Below are 23,140 nucleotides of genomic sequence, written 5' to 3' on the forward strand. Positions count from 1 at the left end.
AGAAGCGAGAAGACATGAGAGTGTTTTTTTTTGTGTGATGGTAAGAAAATAAAACAAAAAAGCGGTCAAGAGTTGAGCCCGACCTAATGGGATCATGCTGAGTTGTCATAGCAACACACTCCGTGTAGAATTACAAGCCAGGAGCAAGAAGAAAAAGGAAAGGCAAGACCAGTTCCGTTTGATTCAGTGAGAGCTTATTATTTTGTCGCAATGACGCACAAAATTATTTGCATATATATATATATATATATATATGTATATATATATATATATATATATATATATATATGCAATATATATATTGGTTTATATTCTAAACCTGTGTATATATGGGTGTCAGCTGTGGGTGGTATTTCTGTATTTATGACATACACATGGCACGCATGTTAGCTTGCGCATGCTAGCTGACGCATGCTAGCTGACGCATGCTAGCTCACGCATGCTAGCTCACGCATGCTAGCTCACGCATGCCCTCCAGCGGGATCTAATGAGCAGATGCTTTGTTTGTAGCCGTACCACAATCAACATTGGGGCTCACATGTCAAAGGATTAAAACGGCAATGTCAAGGGAGGGATCTCACTAGTCACCACACTCCTTAGAGTCACGGTTTTAAATCAAAACCAAAACTATCACTGAACAGCATACAAGCAAACAATGAAACAAAGAAATACAATTAACACAAAACATGCAACTCTCATGCCATTCATATCCACAAAACAAATGAAAAATAACACAAAAAGATTACTGCAATGGATTCTGGGGGCCAATCAGCCTCAGCCAATCAGATTGCTGTTTAGAGAGATGTGAGTGGTGTGCTTTGGGCAGTGTTTTTTTTTTTTTGCCGAGTCTGTTGTATAAACCTGTGATGTTTCTTGCTTGCAATAATAAGACAGAACGATAAAGCAGACTACGACATCATAACCGCTGCCCTGTTGTCCAGCTTTCTCCCGCACGTACATACTGGTCTGTTCTAACTGACTGTCCCAAACCATCACTAAAAAAACGTACTCACAGAATTTATTCAGCGCAGTTACTTCTGCTCTTTGAAGTTATGGTGTTCAACCAGCAGGGTATGTGAACATGCATTATTGGTAGCTCTAAGAGACATCAGGCTGGTTGATTGAAGGAATTGTAAGTGAACAATTCCATAGGTCTCAATCTATACTCAAAGGATGTCCCATACCTGTTTTAGGGGATTTAAGGTACTTCGAAGCGTGGCGGGTTGTACATTACAAACCTGGGCTTTCAGAAAAGTCCTACTTTACTCTTCCTTGTAATACCTTCATTTATGACACCACGGCTGGATAAATAATACACAGAAAAACACTGACACAGTACTGTATGAGAGAAATATATACACTTGACTTGTAGCCTTCCCAGAATTATATCTATTCTTTTACATATTTATTTGAAGGAATATTTTTTTAAATACATTTTGAGAGGAGGCCTTTAATTGGAGAAATAATTTTGTAAGCCAATGCTCAATCATGAGTGACAGTGAATTCATACTTTTAGAATTTTATTATGGGAATGGGATGCATAACTGCCTCATATCGGCAATTTACATTTTTATTTGAAAAATGCCATGGCTGGTAAAATTAAAATGTCAATGTTTTGGTTTTGTTCAGGTTTGTGCTTGACCACTGTTCTTCTGCTATGATTTCATTCTATTTGTCATGATGTCAGTTCATTCTGCTGTGTGCTATTTGTCATCAGGTACGTAGTGGAACGGCTAGTCAAGTTAGGGTGTTGTGCACTGAACCATGCTCACCTGAACTTCGCTTAAAATAAATGTGTCTCTAGAATACCAAATTAAATGATTCTTTATTTTGTAGGGAATCAAAGAAGCCTTCCTTTGGGCAGAGTATTTATTTATTTATGTGTACAGTGCATCATGCAGATAAAATGTTTGTTGAGAGTGGAAGTCACTTTTTTTCTTTTCATTTTTTTCTTTTTTAATGCTAGCAGGCACAATGACATAGATTTACTGAATTGCTCGGATTGGATTTTCCTGGTCACGTAACACATTTTCCTAGTGACTTGTTGCCAGGCAGTCCCATAGGTCAACTCCAACTGTCACGTGTCAGTCACTGTCACTGGGCTGTTTAAAAGGCAAACAAGGGACGTTTGGTATTGTTCATCGAGTCGGACAAAGGCAATTCATTAAGTAATAAAAAAAACCAAAAAAAACATGGTGATTATTTATAGGTGAATCAGTAGTCTGTTTTTCTCTGGCTAAGTAAATTTAAAGTAAAATAAAAATATATATATCAGAGCTTGTTTCACATTTCAAGCACATGCATTATGGCAAATAAGATGGAAAGGAATACAGTTCTCTGCAAAAGGAATGAAGACACACTCTCATCTACCAGTTCTGCCAAATATAACAAAAAGTTTTGTTTTTTCTTCAATTGAAAACTCCTCCTTTAACTCCCGTTATTGAAAAACAACATGCACCTCATTTCAGATTAAATTAAATGAATCTCATGGCATAGAATGTCACTGTTTGCCATGGTGGTTTGTCAACTAAATTGTTTACATATTTCATGATGTAATAGGTCAACTGAAAATAGCCCAATACTAAAAGGGTAACAGGGGACGACACAGCGTCACTCATGTTTGGCTGTGACATATTTAAGTGTCTACTTAAGCAATGCAAGTAGACAAATTGAATAATTTAGTTGAGCCATTGTTATTTCTTGACTACATGTACTTTGTATATTCTTTATATTGGCCTTCTTCTTACTACACAATAACATTTGTCCTCTATTCTGTCTTTGGAATTCAGCCAGGACAATCTGTGTTTTTATCACAAGCGCTAAAGCAACAAAGCCCAGATGTCACTTCCAGTTACTCCCAGCAGCTGATGAAGTGTGTGACCCAGGGGTGTCACTGCCAATACTTACAATGGAAAGTACACAACATTCCGGCACTGATTTGTGTGTTCCTTAACTATAAATATATATTTTACAAAACAAAACATTCATTTGTACACTAAATCTAATTGTACTTAATTAAGAGTCACTAATATTTCTTAATTTTCAGTTTGTGTTTTTTACATGCGGTAAGCATTTAAAATCGTGAAAAAATCTATATGAAACAAGGGGGGGGTATTTTCAGTTGCCATAGTAGCATGATTTTGTGATGAACTGCATTTCCAAAAATCTAACATATTTTCAGACATTCTGAACTAATAATCTAACAGGTCCGTTTGAGAGGACACAACAGCTTTCAAATATGTAAAAACAATTAATAAAATTCTTCAAACGTAGCATTTACTTGCCAATGCGGGAGGCAAAAAGAATTTAAAAAAGAAGACATTTTTTTTAAATTTGGCATACGGCTCGGCGATATGGCTCAAAACTATATGGTGATGCAAGTATGTCATATTGGTTGATATTGATCTATATCAAATTAATAATATTTTTTTATTTATTCATTTCTTTATTTTTTGCTATTGAAAAGAAAAAAGGGGAAAAGGGCTGGATTCTGATTCGTTTTATTTTAAAATGTAACATTTAACCTTCAAAATAAACTACAAAAATAGTCAAAACACTCTGTTCAGTATAAATTAAACACAATTATTTAAACAAGCCGCCTTGTTTGAGGCTCGGAGTGTCATCTTGAAATAAATTATTTCAAAAGTTAATTTTAAGTTTATTTCAAAGTGATTTCAAAACTGAAATAACTTGAGTGTCATCGGCTTAATTATTACGCACGCCGGCCTCTCTCCTCTGGAGCTCCTGTGTGATGGAACTGAAGGCCATGTTGCCAAGTCGGCTAGAACGTCGACCTTTCACCACCTGTTTTTTTTTTTTGTTTATTCTGAGTCACGCTAGCTCAGCGCCACATACGTGAGCTGCAGGTTGTATTCACAAAATGTTTTTTTTGGGGATCGATAATCTATCGATACAATTTACTATTGATATCAATCACCTAACTATTGCGTTACATATTGATATTGATTCATTGGCACAGCCCTAATTTGGCCTACATTATATCAAATTGAAGAAGCAATCAAAAGTTAAGTCAGTAAAGATTGTCTATTTGTAGTTTACGTTTTTATTTGTTTCATTCCTTGCTTGTATGCTGTTCAGTGATAGTTTTGGTTTTGATTTGAAACCGTGACTCTAAGGAGTGTGGTGACTAGGGACATCCTTCCCCTGAGTTTAGTTGTGTTGGTTTGAGGGAGTCAATTTTATTTTTTATTGACAAGGATACTTCTCTCTGAATGCGTGCTAGCTAGGCGTGGGCGAGCTAGCGCTTATTGATATATATATATTTTTTGTTCAAACCTAAATGTCCCGCTATATTTTGTGTGTGTGGGGGTGTGTGTGTGTCATGATTTCAGGTTACTGCCCAGGATGGCGGGGATGAAGGAACAGCAGTTCCCTGAGGAAAAGCCCTTGCTCCCAGAGCAGAGAGGAACCGATTCAGATATGGTCAGTTAGCGTGCTTAGATGCACTCTTCTTACTATTTTGTTTATGTAAAAATAGGTTTAGGCCATAAACCCTAACATTTAGGATATTTATAATTTATTATCTAATAGTATTATATGACAAAATGACAGATTTGAATGCTGTACTGTAACCATAGCTTAACAATATGGACTGCATATCATTATGTCATGTCATGTCATTATGCACACCGGTTATCCTGTACAGGGTCACGGGAGGGTGCTGGAGCCTATGCCATCTGACTACGGGCGAAAGGCGCACCACACCCTGAACTGGTCACCAGCCAGTCACAGGGCAGACATAGACACTGTCACTGAGTGGAAACCGAACCCACACTACCCGCACACAAGTCAGGCGGATGTACCACAACACCATTAGTGATGCTATAGAATTACAGCTTCTTAAAATTGAGGAGAGGTTGAGGACAAAAATAAGCACAGTCGGGAAGGACAATCATTCTTGTCCACTTTAAATGCATTTAACCTGGTCAGATAGTAGGTTTGGTCTGAAGTTGTCTGTCATGATTTTTTTTCCTTCTCTAGTTTATTATATAGAAACATATAAGACAACACAGACACAACAATGATGCATTTATTGTCTAATAAAAAAAATACTGACAGACTAGCACATACGTTTTTATTATTCCGTCACACCAATCAGCAGAACAATCTCAATGTGCTGCAAATCAACCAGAAAGGTACAGCGTGCCATTAATCAAAGTCTTTCAAAGTTGGGAAGACTCACACATTATGACTTCCTGTTCATAGAGTAACTAGTCGAGGACATCGGCAGCCTAATTGATTCAGTGTTGTCAGTGTCTGACCCATTTCATTGTTAAGCAGGATAGAAGCTGACACATATTCTCTTCCCTTTTGCTCTCCTTTCGCAAACACTTTCTCTTCTAATTTCAAAGGAAAATATCTAATTTTTCATTTAACATATTCAATTCTACAGTTTTGAGATAGTATTCAATACAAGCATGGATATTTTGTGTTTCACACAGCAGGAAAAAGGAGAAGAGGCATCAGGAGGGCAACCATGCGCTTCGAGCCCGAAGCCCTTCAACAATCCGCCGCCCCACAGTCGATCCACTCATCGTTGGCATGTCATCGCACGACATTGGCTTCGCCAGACCCGCCGTCGGACCAGCGGAACCCTTCCGGTAACGACCAAAACGACAAACTAAAATACAAAATATTAATTTCAGAAAGAATACACAACACAGAGACGTGATCTGAAATGCATTGGATGCATACCATTTACAAATTCCTGGGAAATAATTTGTTTTCTTGTTCCCCATCAAATGGAGGTTAGAGTATATCAGTGGCTGTATGCTGAATATTTCAGTAATTAAAGTAAAAAGGTTCAACAGAAATGTAAGGTGTAAATTACAGTAACTGCCTCTGACTTTGTTCATGTCAACATACAGGATACAGTTTATAATGAAGTGCAATTTGACTATAACAGGTAGGATTGAAAAAAACATTCAAAATTTTATGTGTATGTGATAGAGGCACAGAATTGGGCCTTTTGTGGCGCAAGTTCGAATGATTTAATAAAAAATTTAAAAAAATGGCCTTGAAAATGTAGGTTACACATTCATTTGAAATGATCAGTGACCCAAATTTAGCTTTTATCAGCTTACTGGGAACAATGATTATTATAAAAAGTAAATTGTAATTCGGGGTCGGACAAACGTGCTTGAATCCATCCATCCATCAATCCATCCATTTTCTCCCGCTTATCTGGGCTTTTTCACGCGGTCAGCAGCTTTCGCAGAGAAGCCCAGACTTCTCTCTCCCCAGCCACTTGCACGGAGATCCTGAGGCGTTCCCAAGACAACCAGGAGACATAGTCTTTCCAGCTAGTCTTCCACAGGGTCTCTGTGAGACATGCCCGGAACTCCTCAGCAGGAATGAAGGATGAAGGTATCCTAACCGGATGTCTGAGCTGCCTCATTTGGTTCCCCTTGATGTGAAGGAGCAGCAGACCCGACTCTGAGCCCTGACACTCTTCTGAGGAAACTCATCGCCGCTTGTATCCTCAGTCTTGTTTTTTTTTTCTTTATCACAACCCGCAGCTTGTGACCACCACAGGTGAAGATGGGAAATGTAGATTGATCAGTCAATTGAAAGCTTTGCCTGTCGACTCAGCTCCTTCTTCTTCTACAGAGTGAGAGTCACAGCAGACACTGCACCGATGGGCATGTCGATCTCGCGCTCCATCCGCACCTCACTTGGGAATAAAATCCCAAAATGCTTGAACCCCTCCACTTGGGGCAGGATATCATCCATAGTCTCAGATTTGGAGGTGCTAATTTTCATTCCAACAGTTTCACACTCGGCAACACACTGCTCGACTGGTAGGGTGATGAAGCTAACTGAACGACGCCATCTGCAAAAAGTTGAGATGTAATCCTGAGACCACCAAACCAAACCTCCTCAGTGCCTTGGCTGGACATAGAAATTATGTCCATAAGGATTGTGAACAGAATCGGGGACACAGGGCAGCCTTGGCGGAGTCCAACCTTCATTGGAAATGAATCGTACTCACTACCAGACTCTGACAACATTTATACAGGGACTGAATAGTCCGTACCCCCACCCACACAGAACTCCCCATGGGGCTCGATAGACTAGTTGCATCCATTCATTGTGTTTTTTGTTTTTCGGAGGGGGGGGGGGGCTTCATTACTTAGGCGATCATTTTAATTAAATTAGCATGTACCATTATAATTATTATTACACATGCACACTCCCAGTAAATAAGTTCTCCAAATTTACAAATGTCAGAATCAGAATCAGAAATCCCTTTATTGTCATTGTACTCAAGTGTGCAACGAGATTAGAGAGCTCCCCTCTCCAGTGCAATACAACAATAATTCAGATAGATATATAAATTAGATAAATAAGAGAATAGTTAGTGCAATGGAAAATAATACTGGATAGGATATATAAAAACACATCACGTTGCTGTTCTGCAAGGTAAGGGTGGTCGTGTGTGTGTGTGAGAGTTGAGAATGAAGATGGCTCTTGGAAAGTGTCTAAGTCACGTAACTTATTTTGAAGGCAACAAATAATAAAGCATGATTTTAGACAAAATATTATATTTTGCAATGTGTAGTCTTATTTAAAATATTTTGTAGCACACACACACCTACACACACATACTTTAATTCCAATGCTGCCGGAAAAGAGTTACTGGCTTTGTGCTACAATATTTATCTGTGGATGTTTGCTGTTGTAATGACTAGCTTACCTGGTGATTATTGTGTAAATAATTATGTGCATGAATAAGACGGGTTCTTTCTTCAGAAGTGAGCATACCCTCGCCATTATTGGCGTGAGTGTATAATATGGAGAAGACTGCCACCTGCTGGTCCAAATGCTGCACTGCTGTTATTATAATTTCTCGCACAACAATTTGCTCATCCACCAATTATCAAAATTGTTTTTTGTAGTGTCTTGGAGCTGGACCTCATTCCAACAAAGGGCGAGTCTGACATGTCATTGCTCCGGAAGCATCATGAGGTCACTGAGAAAAAAATACAATACGTATGCTGGGGGGAAAAACCCTTAGAATGTGCACCGTAACTATTTTGGTCAAACAAGCGTCACCCCAAAAATTAAATAAAAACAATTATTACTTATAAGCATCTGTTATTTGTCAGTACGTCCAAACAGGAACAGATGTATCCAAAACCAACTATAAAACTGATTCTTTATTAAGACATTTTGACATCAAGGGAATATATATCACATACATATTTTGAGGATTTTCAAATGTTGGACATATTTTTATTGTATTTTGAAGCCAAATATGCCTTTATTTGTTTCGGCTGGACACCGCCTGCACTTTTACCCAATGACTACATGTTATTTTTACTCGCCATGTCAAAACCCAGCACACCTTCACATATCATCGGAATGTTTAATGTTTTAACATTTTTGAGGTGCAAACTGACCAGCATTATTACAGCCAGACTAGATGTTCGGTTTTCACAGTTTGGAAACCAAACCGTAACTATTAATACTTCAAACGTTCAGGTGATCAAATGGTTCGACTGCATTGTGCACACCTTGTGACGACCCAAGTGTCACGACGATTTTCAATCGGTATTTAATCTCAGTTTTAACAAAAACCATAATCCACCATTAATTAGTGTTTTCCCCTTCCTCTTTCTCTTCTTCTTTCTCTGCAGGAGAACTGTGAACAGCTGATGCCAGTAGGCGATTGGAAGGTATGCTATTGTTGTCTTGATCTCTTGATCTTTTGTGGTCCTGCCATCTGTTGAACGTCATATAAAATACATTTTGCAATTTCTGGTTTCCTTGGGGACTTCAGTACAGGTTGTAGGGATGAAAAATAGACAGAAAGATAATGGTTAGAATTATTGCCTTAAATATGCATATGCATTTGAACGCACTTTTTTTACATTTGCATACTCTTTTGATTTTATTTATTTTTTTGGGAATGTCGAGATCTAAAAAAAAAAAGTTTTTAATAATTACTCAATATTGATGGAGCTTGTAAATGCCGGTACTAATATTTAAAATTTAATAATGTCATATTTCAAGATTTGTATGTGTTTATTTTATTAGTTTTAATTTAATGTTTATAACATTTATGTAATATATAATATATTTAATATTTGTACTTTGAAGTACATATTTTTCACTGAACCACATATAAGAGGACGTGATTGTTACAAAGTGAGGGAATGGGTGAGAAATTGAGGAGAGTGGATATTTTCATATTTTCAGGGAGAGAGAGAGAGAGAGACTCGTGTTCTATGTTACTGTGCTTGAAAATGCATTCTTGATTATCTGTAAGGATTTTTTTTTTCATTTTGGGTGCAGACCTAATTTTCAAGTTGTCACTAACTGTAACAGTTTAAGATGGCTGCCCTCTGGCTTCAGCCACAAGTGCCCTACTCACAGTCCAGTCATGTAGTCAAGTCCGTGCATATGACCGACAGACTTTGGAACTGAGAAACGGCAGAAATTTGTGGACAACATGCAGGCTGTCAGGATCTGTCACATGGTTTACAAACATTAAATCATTTTGAACGCCAATCAGGTATGAATCCAGGTGTCACTCATATTTAACTATGTATCAGTGTTTCATCTAATACTACACAGGCTATTTAATTACTGAACCAACATTCTGTTTATAGCACTGTCCCAGAACTTTCAGACCTTTTTTTTTTGTTGGTAGTGTGATGGTGCTGGAGACAATCCCAGCTGACAACACCCTGAACTGGTCACCAGCCAGTCGCAGGGCACACACCGGTATCATCACTGAGCGGGAACTAAAGATCCATGCCCGCCTGCTGACTGCCCGGTGTCAACCGCCATCTGCCTCCTGAGAGTTGACATGATTTTAGCATAAATGTCCGAAATATAACCAGTCGGTGCTGTTGTGCGCATTCCTGCTCTTGACCGCTTCAGCCTGTGTAAGTGGAGAAGTTATCAGCGCGGTATTTTTTATTTTATGGAGGTGATCACATGAGCTCCCGTTTAATGTCAGTAAATCCAAACTATTGTGTAGACTGCTTTTCTACTTTCACAGCATGAAGTGGACCAGAGTAGTAATGTGCATTTGCATTTTGATGGCGATCTGTCGCTGTTTTAGACGACAGAACTGACAAAGCGAGTAATATTGTAACACTTGCCTTCTTGCAGTGATGTAGACAGCTGAGACCAGAAAAAAAAAATTATATCACGATAGAGTCTTTTAGGAGGGCATTTTAGTGCTGATGTCATTTTTATATGCAAACCTATTATACAAGTGCCAATGTTAAGCTCGTAACAGTGTCCATTTAAACATTTAGTAGGGACAAACGAGTTAAGCTATAGTCATTTACATTTACTATCCAGAGTCTGCAAGGTTGTTCGATAATTGGGACAAACGGTTGATTACTTCCATCTTACACTATTATCGCTAGAAATACCAACAAACTATTCTATAAACTCGAAGCTTGATGTGAACATGCGTGTGCATGATCGAGCGTGCCGTTCGAGCTCGCGCAGGAGCACGTGTTCACTTTCACCGATTAGGCTTGCGTATACGTCCGTAGCCTTTGCTCATTTGACTTTTCCATTACTAGGAAGTCATTGTTCGCCATGCCATACAAAGTCATGAATCCATAACACAAAATTCACAGATACCCACATGTAATCGACACACAAACCATCCCCAACACATGCTGGACCAAGTCCAAGTAAAAAAAAAAAAAAAGAATGCATTTTTCTGCGTAAACAACTACCGTATTTTACGGCCATAAGACCGCTGCATCAAAGGGCGCAACACCAGTTGAGGATGCTATTTCCGTATTTAATGCATATACTAGGCGCGCCGCACTACAAGGTGCTAGCTCAGCTGCTCGCACTAGCTCAGCTGAGCTCTGCTGTTCGCGCTGGCTGATGCCTACTCACCAGGACTCAATCCCCTAAGGGATCCTTGCCAAAGGTATCACCCCGTTTCAATGACAGATGTCATGAAACTATTAGGAATCACTGCCAATAACAAAGACTCTAATCAATAAAGGTGTCTTGACAATGTCAGGGGAGGGAGTTCACTGGTCACCACACTCCTTAGAGTCACGGTTTCAAATCAAAACCAAAAAAAAACTCAGCATACAAGCAAACAATGAAACAAAGAAATAAGATTAACACAAAACATGTATCTCTCATGGCATCTATATACCCAAAAGAAATAAAAATAACACAAAAACATTATAGCAATGGCTTCTTGGGAGCCACTCAGACTCAGCCAATCACATGGCTGTTTAGAGAGATGTGCTTTGGGCTTTTTGCAGTCTGTTGTCTAAACCTGGGACGTTTCTTGCTTCCAATAACATAAATGATAAGACAGACTACAACATTGTGGACAGTTGCCCTTTTGTCCAGCTTTCTCCTACACCATCACCCAAACACCATAGTCACATAATGTATAAGTCACGGTCAATTAGAAGCATAGATGACTCAGACTTTGTCCAGCAGGGTGTGCTAACATGCACTCCGAACAGCCCAATGAGTACAAGGGTTGATGGTCGCGAGTGATGCTTAGTCCATATAATGGGCGCGTCGCTTTACAAGGCGCTTTGTTTGTTTTGGGGAAGATTCAGGACTTTAAAGAGCGCCCTATGGCCCAGAAAATACGGTATACATATTCTCTGTATGTACCAATGTAAAAATAAATTGTAAAACAGGTAGGTTGAATCAAAGACTCTGATTGATTGAGAACGTGTTCAGTGGGGATATACGCATCGATTCAACGGAACTGGCGTCAAAGAGCGTAACCTCTTCTGGACAAGATTGTGAAGTTGGCATAATAACATTGTTAGCGTAATTTCAGAGGATGGAATGTTCCTCCTCTTCTGTGTCCACATCGTCCACATCATCTACCTGCTCCACACTTCACTCTCCCACCTGGAGAAGGCGGAGGGCACAGTGAGGATCATGTTCTTTGATTTCTCAAGTGCTTTCAACACCATCCAGCCCGCCTTATTGGGAGACAAGCTGGAGCAGGCGGGAGTGACCCACCACCTCATCACATGGATCCACGACTACCTCACAAACCGGCCACAATACGTGAGGACACAGGACTGTGTGTGTGACGTGCTCCTCTGCAGCACGGGCGCGCCGCAGGGAACTGTTCTGGCTCCCTTCCTGTTCACCCTCTACACCTCGAACTACAAATACAATTCCACAAACTGTCACCTGCAGAAGTTCTCTGATGACTCTGCGATTGTCGGCCTCATCACTGGCGGTGATGATCGGGAGTACAGAGGGGCTACGCAGGGGTTCGTGGACTGGTGTCAGCAGAACCGCCTCAAAATCAACGCTGGGAAATCCAAAGAGCTGGTGGTGGATTTCCGCAAGCGTCGGCACTCTCCACCTGCACCAGTGAATATCCAGGGAACAGATGTTGAGAGGGTCTCAACTTACAAGTACCTGGGTGTTCATCTGAACAATAAACTGGACTGCAGCAACAACACAGACGCTCTCTATAGGCAGGGTCAAGAGCAGACTCTTCCTACTCAGGAGGCTCATGTTCTTTTGCGTTCGGGGGACACTCCTCAGGAACTTCTATGACTTGGTTGTTTCATTGGTCATTTTCTATGGAGTGGTCTCCTGGGCAGGAGGCATCTCGGGCCGGGACATAAAGAGACTGGACAAACTAGTGAGGAGGGCCAGCTCTGTTCTAGGCAGCTCCCTGGACTCTGTGCACTCAGTGGGGGGCAGGAGGATGACGGCAAAACTGTCATCAATGCTGGACAACCCAGCCCACCCACTCAATGACACACTTAGAACACTCCACAGCTCCTTCAGTGATAGACTGTTACACCCTCGCTGTACGAAAGAGAGATCTTGCCGCTCCTTCCTGCCGACTGCTGCCAGACTTTTTAACAAGAACATTGGGTCAGGCCTACAAACGGGAGGGCATTAGTGCAATTGTGCAGTCCTAGGAAGCAATATACACTACTACTGTACTTTCAGCCAATGGTGCACTTAAATATTGACCAATGATGTATTTTGTTTACCATTACAGTATTCTTATTACAGTACTTCTATCACTGCAGTATTTCTACCATTGCAGGATGTTCACTATTACAGTACTTTTATCATTGCAGTATTTTTCTATCGTTGCAGTACTTTTACTATTACAGTACTTTTATCATTGCAGTATTTTCTATCATGCAGTACTTTTCTATCATTTCAGTACTCTTACCATTACAGTACTTTTATCATTGCAATATTTTTATCATTGCAGTATTTTCAATCATTCAGTAGTTTTTATCATTACAGCGTTTCCCCCTCTGTATAATGGACAGGCATTAGGAGTGTTTCCTTACACTTAGATAAGTTTATACTGTGTATATTTGCATGCTTTTTATGAATGTCTGCTGCTAATGTTATACATTAACGGCTACATTACGCCGCCGACTCTGTGTGATCTATATCTTTGCTGCTGCAACACCTCAAATTTCCCCATTGTGGCACTAATAAAGGACATCTTTATCTTTATCTTTTGCTGAGTAATATTTTCGATTCGTTCATTCCGAAAACTACTCTTTGTCGCTGCTGAAGTTGATTATGATCAATTATGATTATGACCACTCGCAAAACAGCAGGGCTTCGGCAACTCCTGATTGGTGAAAAACAGTCACTTGGAAGAGCCTGGTAGAGGTCTCGCTCTGAGAAAACAAATGCACCTTCCCGTGAGAGAGAGGCAGACACATACGTACGCGGAGTGGATTTAAGTAATGAGTTCAATGTGTCGGGGTGCGCCGGATGGCGAGAAGGATGTGGACCCAGAATGCGAGGAAGCAGGGAAAAGGGTAAACTAAAGGGAATTTATTAAATTAATCAAACGAGGACAAACAACGTGGCGTGGACTAACAAACGTGGCAGGGTGCAAAATGACAAAGACAAACTCAACGTGACTAAACAGAACAAAAATGACAAGTAACGAGGACCGTGACAAACACTGGGGATCGTGGGCATGAGCGAGGGCGAGGGCGAGGGCGAGAATGAGAGTGGCCGTGACAGTCCGTAAAGGGAGTAATGTTCCGACGCTGAGCTGTCGGCAAGGGGTGGTTAAATAGTCCATTGATTAAGTGAGCAGATGGGGATCAGGTGTGTGACGGTAACGGGAAGAGGTGCGTGGCTGGTGAGGAACGAGTGCTGAGGGGAAACGCCCCACTCAGCTGACAAAACAAATAAACAACACAAAAGCATGGCATGGGACGTGACAATAACAATAACAAAACCCTGCCATGACCGACACGAAACGAGGGTGGGCGGAAGGGGGCCGGAAGGCGGGACCACGACCCGCAATCAAAGGACTGGTCAGGCGGGCGTCCGGGAGGCCAGACCAGCCAGTCCAGTTGTGGCCATTCAGGCGGCCGACCGGGGGGCCAGACCAGCGAGTCCAGCTGTGGCCATTCAGGCGGCCGGCCGGGAGGCCCTGGTCGCCACCTGGAGTACGTCGCCGAGGCTGAGACGAGACGCCGCGACTGGTCGCCGGGTGCAGTCGAGGCAGGAGCTTGGAGCGGCGGCGGGCCGGGCGCAGCCGAGACAGGAACTTGGAGCGGCGGAGGGCCTGGCGCAGCCGAGACAGGAACCTGGAGCGGCGACGGGCCACCGAGCGCCGCCGAGGCAGAGGCGAGACGCGGTGGCAGATCGTCGTCCATCACCGAGGCAGGAACCTGAAGCGGCGGCGAGTCGTCGGGCGGCGCCGAGGCAGAGACGAGAAGCGGCGGCGGGTCGTCGGGCGCGGTCGAGGCAGAGACGAGAAGCGACGGCGGGTCGTCGGGCGCCGACGAGGCAGGGATCTGGAGCGGCGGCGGCCCGGGCGCAGCGGGGACAGGGACTTGTGGCGGACGCAGGACGTGCTCCGCCGGAACAGGGACTCGGGGCGGACGCAGGACGTGCCCCGCCGGAACCGGGACTCGGGGCGGACGCAGGACGTGCTCCGCCGGAACGGGGACTCGGGGCGGACGCAGGACGTGCTCCGCAGGAACGGGGACTCGGGGCGGACGCAGGACGTGCTGCGCTGGGACGGGGACTCGGGGCGGACGCAGGACATGCTCCGCTGGGACGGGGACTCGGGGCGGACGCAGGACGTGCTCCGCCGGAACGTGAACTTGGGACGGAAGCAGGACGTGCTCCGCCGGAACAGGGACTCGGGGCAGACGCAGGACGTGCTCCGCTTGGACAAGGACTCGGGGCGGACGCAGGACGTGCTCCGCAGGGACAGGGACTTGGGGCGGACGCAGGACGTGCACCGCCGGAACATGGACTTGGGACGGACGCAAGACATGCTCCGCCGGAACATGGACTTGGGACGGACGCAAGACGTGCTCCGCCGCAACTTGGACTTGGGACGGACGCAGGGCGTGCTCCGCCGGAACGTGAACTTGAGGCGGACGCAAGACGTGCTCCGCCGGAACAGGGAGTTGAAGCGCTGGCGAGGCGCCGGAACGGGGCTCTGCAGCTGGCGAGGAGCCGGGACGGGACTCAGCAGCTGGCGAGGAGCCGGGACGGTAGGCTGCAGCTGGCGAGGAGCCGGGACGGGAGGCTGCAGCTTGCAAGCAGCTGGGTCGGGAGGCTGCAGCTCGTGAGGAGCCGGGTCGGGGACCTGATCCCTATCAGCCTGCCGCCATAGGGATTCAGGGGAACGGGAGACGCGAAGGACACGAGGGACCGGGACTACAGGGGCTGGTGAACGTGAGCTATGAGACGCAAGGGGGACGTGACAAGGTGCGGAAACCGACAGTGGACGAGGTGAACGACGTGGCCGTGATTTACGTGACTTTCGTGATTTAGGGCGAGGTGAACGACGCGAGGTAACGTGGGAGGTGGTCTCAAAAGGGTCAAAAGAAAAAGGGGACAGAAATTGTTCGGGGGGAGGAAAGTGACTGGACCTAACAGACACCGGGTCGCGCTGGGCATCTAAAAGGTTGTATATATATTCAAAATCATACTCATGATCCGAGTCAACTAAAACGTGAGGGGGTGAAATAGCAGAGTGCTCAAAATCATCTTCAAAATCAGAATCGATGATAAGGTGGGGAGGTTCGACAGGTGGGTAGTCATTATCGTGATCGTGGAACGAAGGGGGAAAAACAGACATAGAACGAAAAAAGGAAGCTACGTGAAGGGGGCGGGGTTGGTCGGCAGGCTGAGGAGGGTGGTAACTGGAGCGGCGACGTCGATGACGCCGCCGTGAGCTTCCCGCGGGGTCCGGACAGGACATTCTGTCAAGGTCGCCGGTCGGCGAGGTGGAGAAGGACCCAAGATGCGAGGAAGCAGGGAAAAGGGTAACTTAAAGGGAATTTATTAACTGAATCAAACAAAGACAAACAACGTGGCAGGGTGCAAAAAATAACAAAGGCAAACTAAAACGTGACTAAACTGGGTCAAGAACGAGGAACAAAGAGAGTGACAAATACCGAGGGACATGAACGTGAACGTGAACGTGAATGTGAACGGGAACGAGAGCAAGAACGAGATTGGGGAGCGTCTGTGACAGTCCTCAATGGAGCAGCAACAGGGAGCCAAGCGGGGTAGCAGTGACAGTCCTGGTGTGGAGTAATGTTCCGACGCTGAGCTGTCGGCAAGGGGTGGTTAAATAGTCCATTGATTAAGTGAGTAGATGGGGATCAGGTGTGTGACGGTAACGGGAACAGGTGCGTGGCTGGTGAGGAACGAGTGCTGAGGGGAAACGCCCCACTCAGCTGACAAAACAAATAAACAACACAAAAGCATGGCATGGGACGTGACAATAACAATAACAAAACCCTGCCATGACCGACACGGGTCATGACACAATGGAGCCTAATGTAGCGGACTAAGAGTACAGTTTCTTCCTCACAAAATCTACTCAAGTAAGAGTAAAGAGTAGAGTTATTTATAGAAGTACAAAACTTCCCAAAACATACTCACAGAAATGTAATGGAGTAAATGCAGCTTGTTATTACCCTCCTCTGAGAAGCAGTAATGACCCCCTAAAGCGGTGGTCTCCAACCACCAGGTCATGGCCCGGTACCGGTCATTGGGGCACTTTGGACCGGGCTACGACGGGTCGCACAGATAGAAGACATTTTTTCTTGAAAAATATTTGATTTTTAAAAGTGACCCAGTTAGTATTCAACACAAAAGCCTTAGGTGGATTTTACAGACAATAGCAGGAGACCTACTTAAAATATTGATTGATCGCAACGGGTGATTATTCTGCACCAAGCTCGCTCTGAACAATATGCAGCGAACAGGTCTGCAATGAGTCAATGAAGCCGTCAAAACTAATTTGTCAACATGTTGAGATCGTCATACTTGTCGTCAACATGGAGAAAAACTGAGATCAGTTTTGGATTTGGCCCCCAAAAATTTGTTAAAAACAGCTGTCAGACCTAAATAAACAAAAATTGTGTTCCATTAATCGATTACCTTTGACATCTAATTTCAACGTCTGTTTTTTCTTCACACCTATATGCGAGTAAATAATGGTGAAAATCAACACACGTAGACCTTTTAGCTGTCCTGTTCTCACTCCTTCACCTATTTTACATCATACATTATAGTATTATCAAAGGTAGTATTTTTATATTTTTTAATGTTATCATCCAATGGTTAGCTTATTTTATGCTATTCATCAGGTAGGTGGATTTTAATTGATTGTAATAGAATTTTGAGGGGTGGAAGGAATTACACATATTGTCAAACATACTGTGATGTCATTAACTTTGGGAGTTAAATCATCACGAGTCTATCTAGTAGTTCTTCTTTCCTTTCTTCTGCATTAACTGCCCTCATGTCTCCCCTCCATCCATCGATCAACCTGGTTGCTTGTTTGCTACATTATTTGTGTATTCAATGTGCTTATATTTTGGGGTTGTGAAATCAGCATATTCATACATGCATTGTCAACACGCATTTTGACATGCTTTTTGCTATCTGATTTATCTACTGAATGCACTGATTGTTAACTTCCTATTTCCTGCTGCAGTTGATTTGTCTAGATGTGACTACAATCTGTCAATTTGAGTCCCGCATAGATTTACTGCATTGTGGAGCAACACTGTACCAAATACTGACACATAGCCTTGAAGCTGATTTGTGGCAGTGGTGCTGATGAGACAGGCTGCGTTCAAGACTGCCAATTGTATCCAATTGTACGACAGAGAGGCCGAGTTCTGAGCCAATCCTGGCCTGCATACACCACCCCCATGTTATTGTTGCCTATAGTGCGAGCCGAGGGGGAGGGCATCCGCTTGAAAGTCTGGGTGCGGGTTGCTCCCAAGCAGACAAAGACACTGCAGCAGTGTGCAGCATCTATCATCCAGCCTTTTCCTTCTCCAGCGGGTGCTGACCAGAACCGAGTCCTTTGAAACAGGAGAGGCCTAGCTGCTCATTTGCCTGTCCGCATCTTGCTCCTATTCTTTAGCCGCTGAGAAAACATTTGCTGTGGAATCATGCCTGAATGCTGGGACGGGGTAAGTGGACTAGATTCAGGTTAAACCGTATGCTGTGGCAAGCGATGCGTGTGATGCAGTTTGAGGGATGTAGGTTGTGATAGGTTGCATTTGTCAGTTGCATGTCATTGGAATTTCTCAATGGAATTTTGTATTTGGTGAAAAGTTTTTCTGTGGGTTAAATATTTACATGCAAGAACGAGTTGCAGAACTAATAACAAAATGCCAAAACTGCAGAATGGCATTTTCAGACTGTCATGTACAGCATAATCCTGTTTTGCAATTTGTTTTGATGCAAAGTAGAAACTGCAGTGATAGAGGAAATGATGGATGATGGATCATTCTGTTCGTTTGGCCTACTGACACACTTAAGCAGGCCACCATGGATGCTCTTTTCCTCTGCGGATAAATGTGTGTACATGTGTCTATTTGCACATGCACTTGCGCACGGGCGTACGTGCCTGTTTGAAGCAAGAATTCATCCTCTTTGTAGCCATGTTGTTAACCTTGAAATGAACTATTAAATGGGAACAAATTGGCTTACTGTATGCTAAATAAAACGGAACTATGAATATGATCACATTTGAGCTTTTTGGGGCTTTTACACGTAGAGCAAGTGTAAAATTGATTATTTCAAGAGATCTCTGCAGAAAACGATTTTCTTCTGCGACATAAGAGCCATCTCCGATGATTCTCCCTTCTCGACATCTGAAGGTCATCATCATAGCACGCCTTAATATCGTGTTTACCAACCACGTTTGATGCGGCAACTGCCTCAAATAGAACTCTGATTTTATCTTGTGTCGATCCTGAAATAATAAATGAATGCTACTGAATTAGGTCCTTTTGCATCCTATCGTATGGCTGCAATAGCATTTGTGCATTTTAGGATGAAAAATCGACTCACTGCATTTCATGTTCAAAACGCCTGAAATGATTAAGGCCTTCAACATTCTGCATGAGCGGATATGTTTGTTTTCAGAAGAGTCAGGTGAGAAACCAGGTGAACGAGAGTGCTTTCTTTCACAGGAACATGATGTTGAGACCCCTTATGGGATGCTGCATGTGGTTATCCGCGGGGCACCCAAAGGGAACAAACCTGCTATCCTCACCTATCATGATGTGGGACTGAACCGTGAGTAGCGTGTATTTCTGCCTTGACAGATGTGACAGGTTTTTTTTTTTTTTTTTTTTTCTACAGGTGTTTTTGCGATTGCATCTGGTGAAAATTGGCTACATCGACATTTGCTTTCATTCACACACACAAACACGTACAAAGTGGGAAATTCGCATCAGCTATAAAGATAATTACAAACACAAACGCAAACAGAACAAACAACACAATTTATTTTTAAAGGTGAGAAAAAAGGATTTTTTGTTTTCTGTAAAAACTCAATAATACACACAGATTCCAATTTCCTTTTTTATTTATACATATTATTCATATTTGAATTAGGATCAGAGTAAATTGTAGTTTTAGATTGTAGTCACCAGCTAATTTGCTTAGTGGTTGAACGTAACAAATTATTATCGGGAATTTTTCATCTCAACAAATAATTTGCATCTGATAATGTTGTGCTTACTAAAATCATACTTGACTGTAACTTGCGAGTTGGCTGTCAAATGTAATTGTAAATGTTCAAGGTCGCTGCAATGTGAACAATTTTAAGGACAGCGACCTATAACATGACAAAAGAGAGTAACATTTAAGCAGGTGCAAAAATATGACCAAATAAAAAAAACAGGAGCAGGGATGTGATTGACGAGAATAAAATTGTCGGAGAGACAAACGAAAGAGTGAGTGGCAAAAAGAGTGATGGAAAGTAGGTCAGAAAAACATCTATGTCCCGTGGAGGGAGGCGGGGTGGAGCCAGCGGCAATGCAGATGCTTTATCGAGAGAGGTGGGGGGGTTGAGAATAGCGAGCGTGCTGTAGTGGAAGCGGCGCAGATCACCCCTCAAAATCAATTTGCCGTTTGCTTCTAAAGGTAACACTAATTATACAGAGTATAGTTGACCAATTTATGCAGCAGTATAGTTAAATTTAATGGCGTTCACAATTGAAAGTAAATGAATATTCTTCTTCATTATAACGCAGTACAGCCAGTAGCTCAGTAAAAAAGAAAAAACAAAACAGGACGTGAACGTGAAAAGGAAAACATTTCAATTGATTTAGGGAACAGAAATTAGGTCATGGACCGCAACTGCAAAATTAATCCATAGGTGCGTTTGTGTGTGGTGATGGGGGCTGCGGAGAAAAGAGGAGGATGAGTAAAAGAGACAGAAAAAGTGCGAATCAAATTGAGAGAAGGGAAAAGTAGGTCATGGAGTCAGTGAAAGTGCACACTGTAAACTGCCGATGCATAATTCAACAAGGAAAAAATTCTCATCAAAATGTCCTTATGCAGCATTGATGTTCTTGGCTACAACATGGAATGGGACACACTGAAGTTAAAAAAAAAAAGCCGCAGTGTTCTCTGAGCATCTTTTATTTTCCAACCGTAACGCAAATGTCAAGCTAATTAAATCATTTCATTCAGGCTGCTCACTTCAAGCCTAAGGAATACACAATGTTGCTGCATGGCTTCATCGAGTCTGACATGCATGGCCCAAAGCAGGCCGACCAAAGCTTGTCGAGACATTTATTATACACGGAAATTGTTGCTGCTTTAAATTGTCGCAATATTTACATTTGAAGGGAACCTCATTTTGTCACAAACCAGTGGTTTTCAAACCTTTTAAATCTCGAAAGGTCTTATATTTCCGGCATATTTACCAACATTAAAGTAAAGTAGAATAGTAGCCCTAATTGTTCATCAAGGTTTTTTTTCAAATATTAATATTATTGTGAGCCACTGAAACATTACGCAGCTTACATGCGTGCTGTGCATGAGAAGAGGGAAAAAAAACAAAAAATGTATTGCACATAAAAGTCACATAACAATTTTACCTTCATGAAAGTGAAGAGATTAAATGCGAAAAAGCTTTTAACTTACTTAGGCATGGATTCTTTCTCATACCACTAGAGGGAGCCAGCGAACTCGTACCGCACTTTGAGAATTACTGACAAACAATGAAAGAGTTTTTTTTTTTGTTGCACAATCTGTAAAAAAAAAAAAAAAAGATCAGAAAAGGATTGTTGTGAAAGCAGCCCATTGCTAGCAAGCATGACTCTCAGTTACATTTCTAACCCCCAAACAAGTAGCAGGTGTCAGAATCAGAACTAAAATTTGGGTGACGTATGGAATGGAATGACATTTCTCAGCTCCTCAGAGTGCACGTCTGCTTTTTCCCTTACTTTGCTCCTGCAGACAAACTTTGCTTCAATTCATTCTTCAATAATGAGGACATGCAGGAGATCACCAAGCACTTTGTGGTTTGCCACGTCGACGCTCCGGGGCAGCAGATTGGAGCGTCACAGTTGCCACAAGGGTAAACAAAAGCAGAATTGTACAAAAATAGTCTTTCCACTTGACTGACTTTATTTAATAAAGAAAACAATCCTTTTAGATTTAGTCTGGTGGTTTGATTGATGAGTCGCTTATGCGACAGTTTTCAAGCCTTGTGGCAGACGTCTGGATGTTGTACATACGTGTCCTTTGCTTCCACAGGTACCAGTATCCCACTATGGACCAGTTGGCGAGTATGCTGTCCACTGTGGTGCAGCATTTTGGGTTGGTGCATTTTACATTTCACTACCATGTTTTTGAGCTACGCTTGCCATTTACTGGGACATTGTGTCCTTGTTTCGCTGGCAAAGACGATCTACGTATTCTATTTTTGTGCTGCACTGCATGACATCGGTTAATTAAAATGCCTGTGAGTTACGCACACGCACACACACACAGAGTTCGGATTCATTATTTGAAATTCACTCCAGTCTCCAAATTTAATTCAAAGCACAAAGTGATATTTCCTTCTTGTTTTAGTTTACACAAATTCTAAAAACTAAATATTGTTTATGTTTTTCATATGACTTATTTAAATGTGTGAAATTGAAATTAATTCATGTAGATTTTGGAGAAGCAAAGAGACTCGGTCTTGTGCGTTTGAAGTGCCAGAGACACTTGAGTAAAAGCGCAAGTTACGCAGTGTTGGGGTGGCCAACCTCCCCAAATGAATTACTGTTACTTAGCACCATCATTAAACAAAATCAAGCAATATAGAAAAGAAAATCATTTAAAAAATTTTTTTACAGATTTATTTTTTTTATCAAAGATGCAAGTAAACTTTTCTAGATAATCTTTTTTGCACTCATTCAGAATCCTTCCTCATTTGTCTCTACTTCATCATATTTATATAATAATATAATATAATGTAATGGCAATATATTCAATTGTTTGCCAGCCAATCTTAGGGCACTCATAGTCAAACAACCGTCCGCGCTCACCAACACACCTGTGGACAACTTCGAGTGTCCAGTCAACCTACCATTATCAGTAATATATGGCTGCCAGGATGGCCGAGTGGTCTAAGGCGCCGCGTTCCGGACGCAGTCTCCCCAGGAGGCCTGGGTTCGAATCCCGTGGCTGCCAGGATGGCCGAGTGGTCTAAGGCGCCGCGTTCAGGACCCAGTCTCCCCAGGAGGCCTGGGTTCGAATCTCGAATTTCCCCATTGTGGGACTAATAAAGGCATTATTATATTGAACAATACTTATCAATTAAGACTTAGGCTCAGCTAGAGGTGGATTTTTTTTTCTG

The 23,140-nt window shown here is 42.6% G+C and overlaps 1 protein-coding gene across 5 annotated transcripts in view; it reads left to right on the top strand.

Annotated features, from left to right (window-relative positions):
* The window catches only part of ndrg4 (NDRG family member 4), a 42,554-nt gene that overhangs the window by 9,085 nt on the left and 10,329 nt on the right, over positions 1 to 23,140 (top strand). For 2 of the 5 annotated variants that reach the window (XM_088299217.1, XM_088299219.1), the window contains exons 2-7: positions 4,353 to 4,443; positions 5,463 to 5,621; positions 8,661 to 8,699; positions 19,470 to 19,575; positions 21,751 to 21,871; positions 22,051 to 22,113. In XM_088299217.1, the coding sequence (XP_088155343.1) occupies positions 4,366 to 4,443; positions 5,463 to 5,621; positions 8,661 to 8,699; positions 19,470 to 19,575; positions 21,751 to 21,871; positions 22,051 to 22,113 (566 nt within the window). In that variant the 5' untranslated portion in view covers positions 4,353 to 4,365. Of the gene's footprint in view, positions 1 to 4,352; positions 4,444 to 5,462; positions 5,622 to 8,660; positions 8,700 to 18,057; positions 18,462 to 19,469; positions 19,576 to 21,750; positions 21,872 to 22,050; positions 22,114 to 23,140 lie in introns of those variants that run through there. The other 3 variants (XM_088299218.1, XM_088299220.1, XM_088299222.1) reach the window with 3 other exon arrangements.

Source organism: Idiotropiscis lumnitzeri, chromosome 6 (genome assembly GCF_059441095.1).
Source record: "Idiotropiscis lumnitzeri isolate Australia: NSW breed Sydney's pygmy pipehorse chromosome 6, RoL_Ilum_1.0, whole genome shotgun sequence".
Classification (NCBI taxonomy): Eukaryota; Metazoa; Chordata; class Actinopteri; order Syngnathiformes; family Syngnathidae; genus Idiotropiscis; species Idiotropiscis lumnitzeri.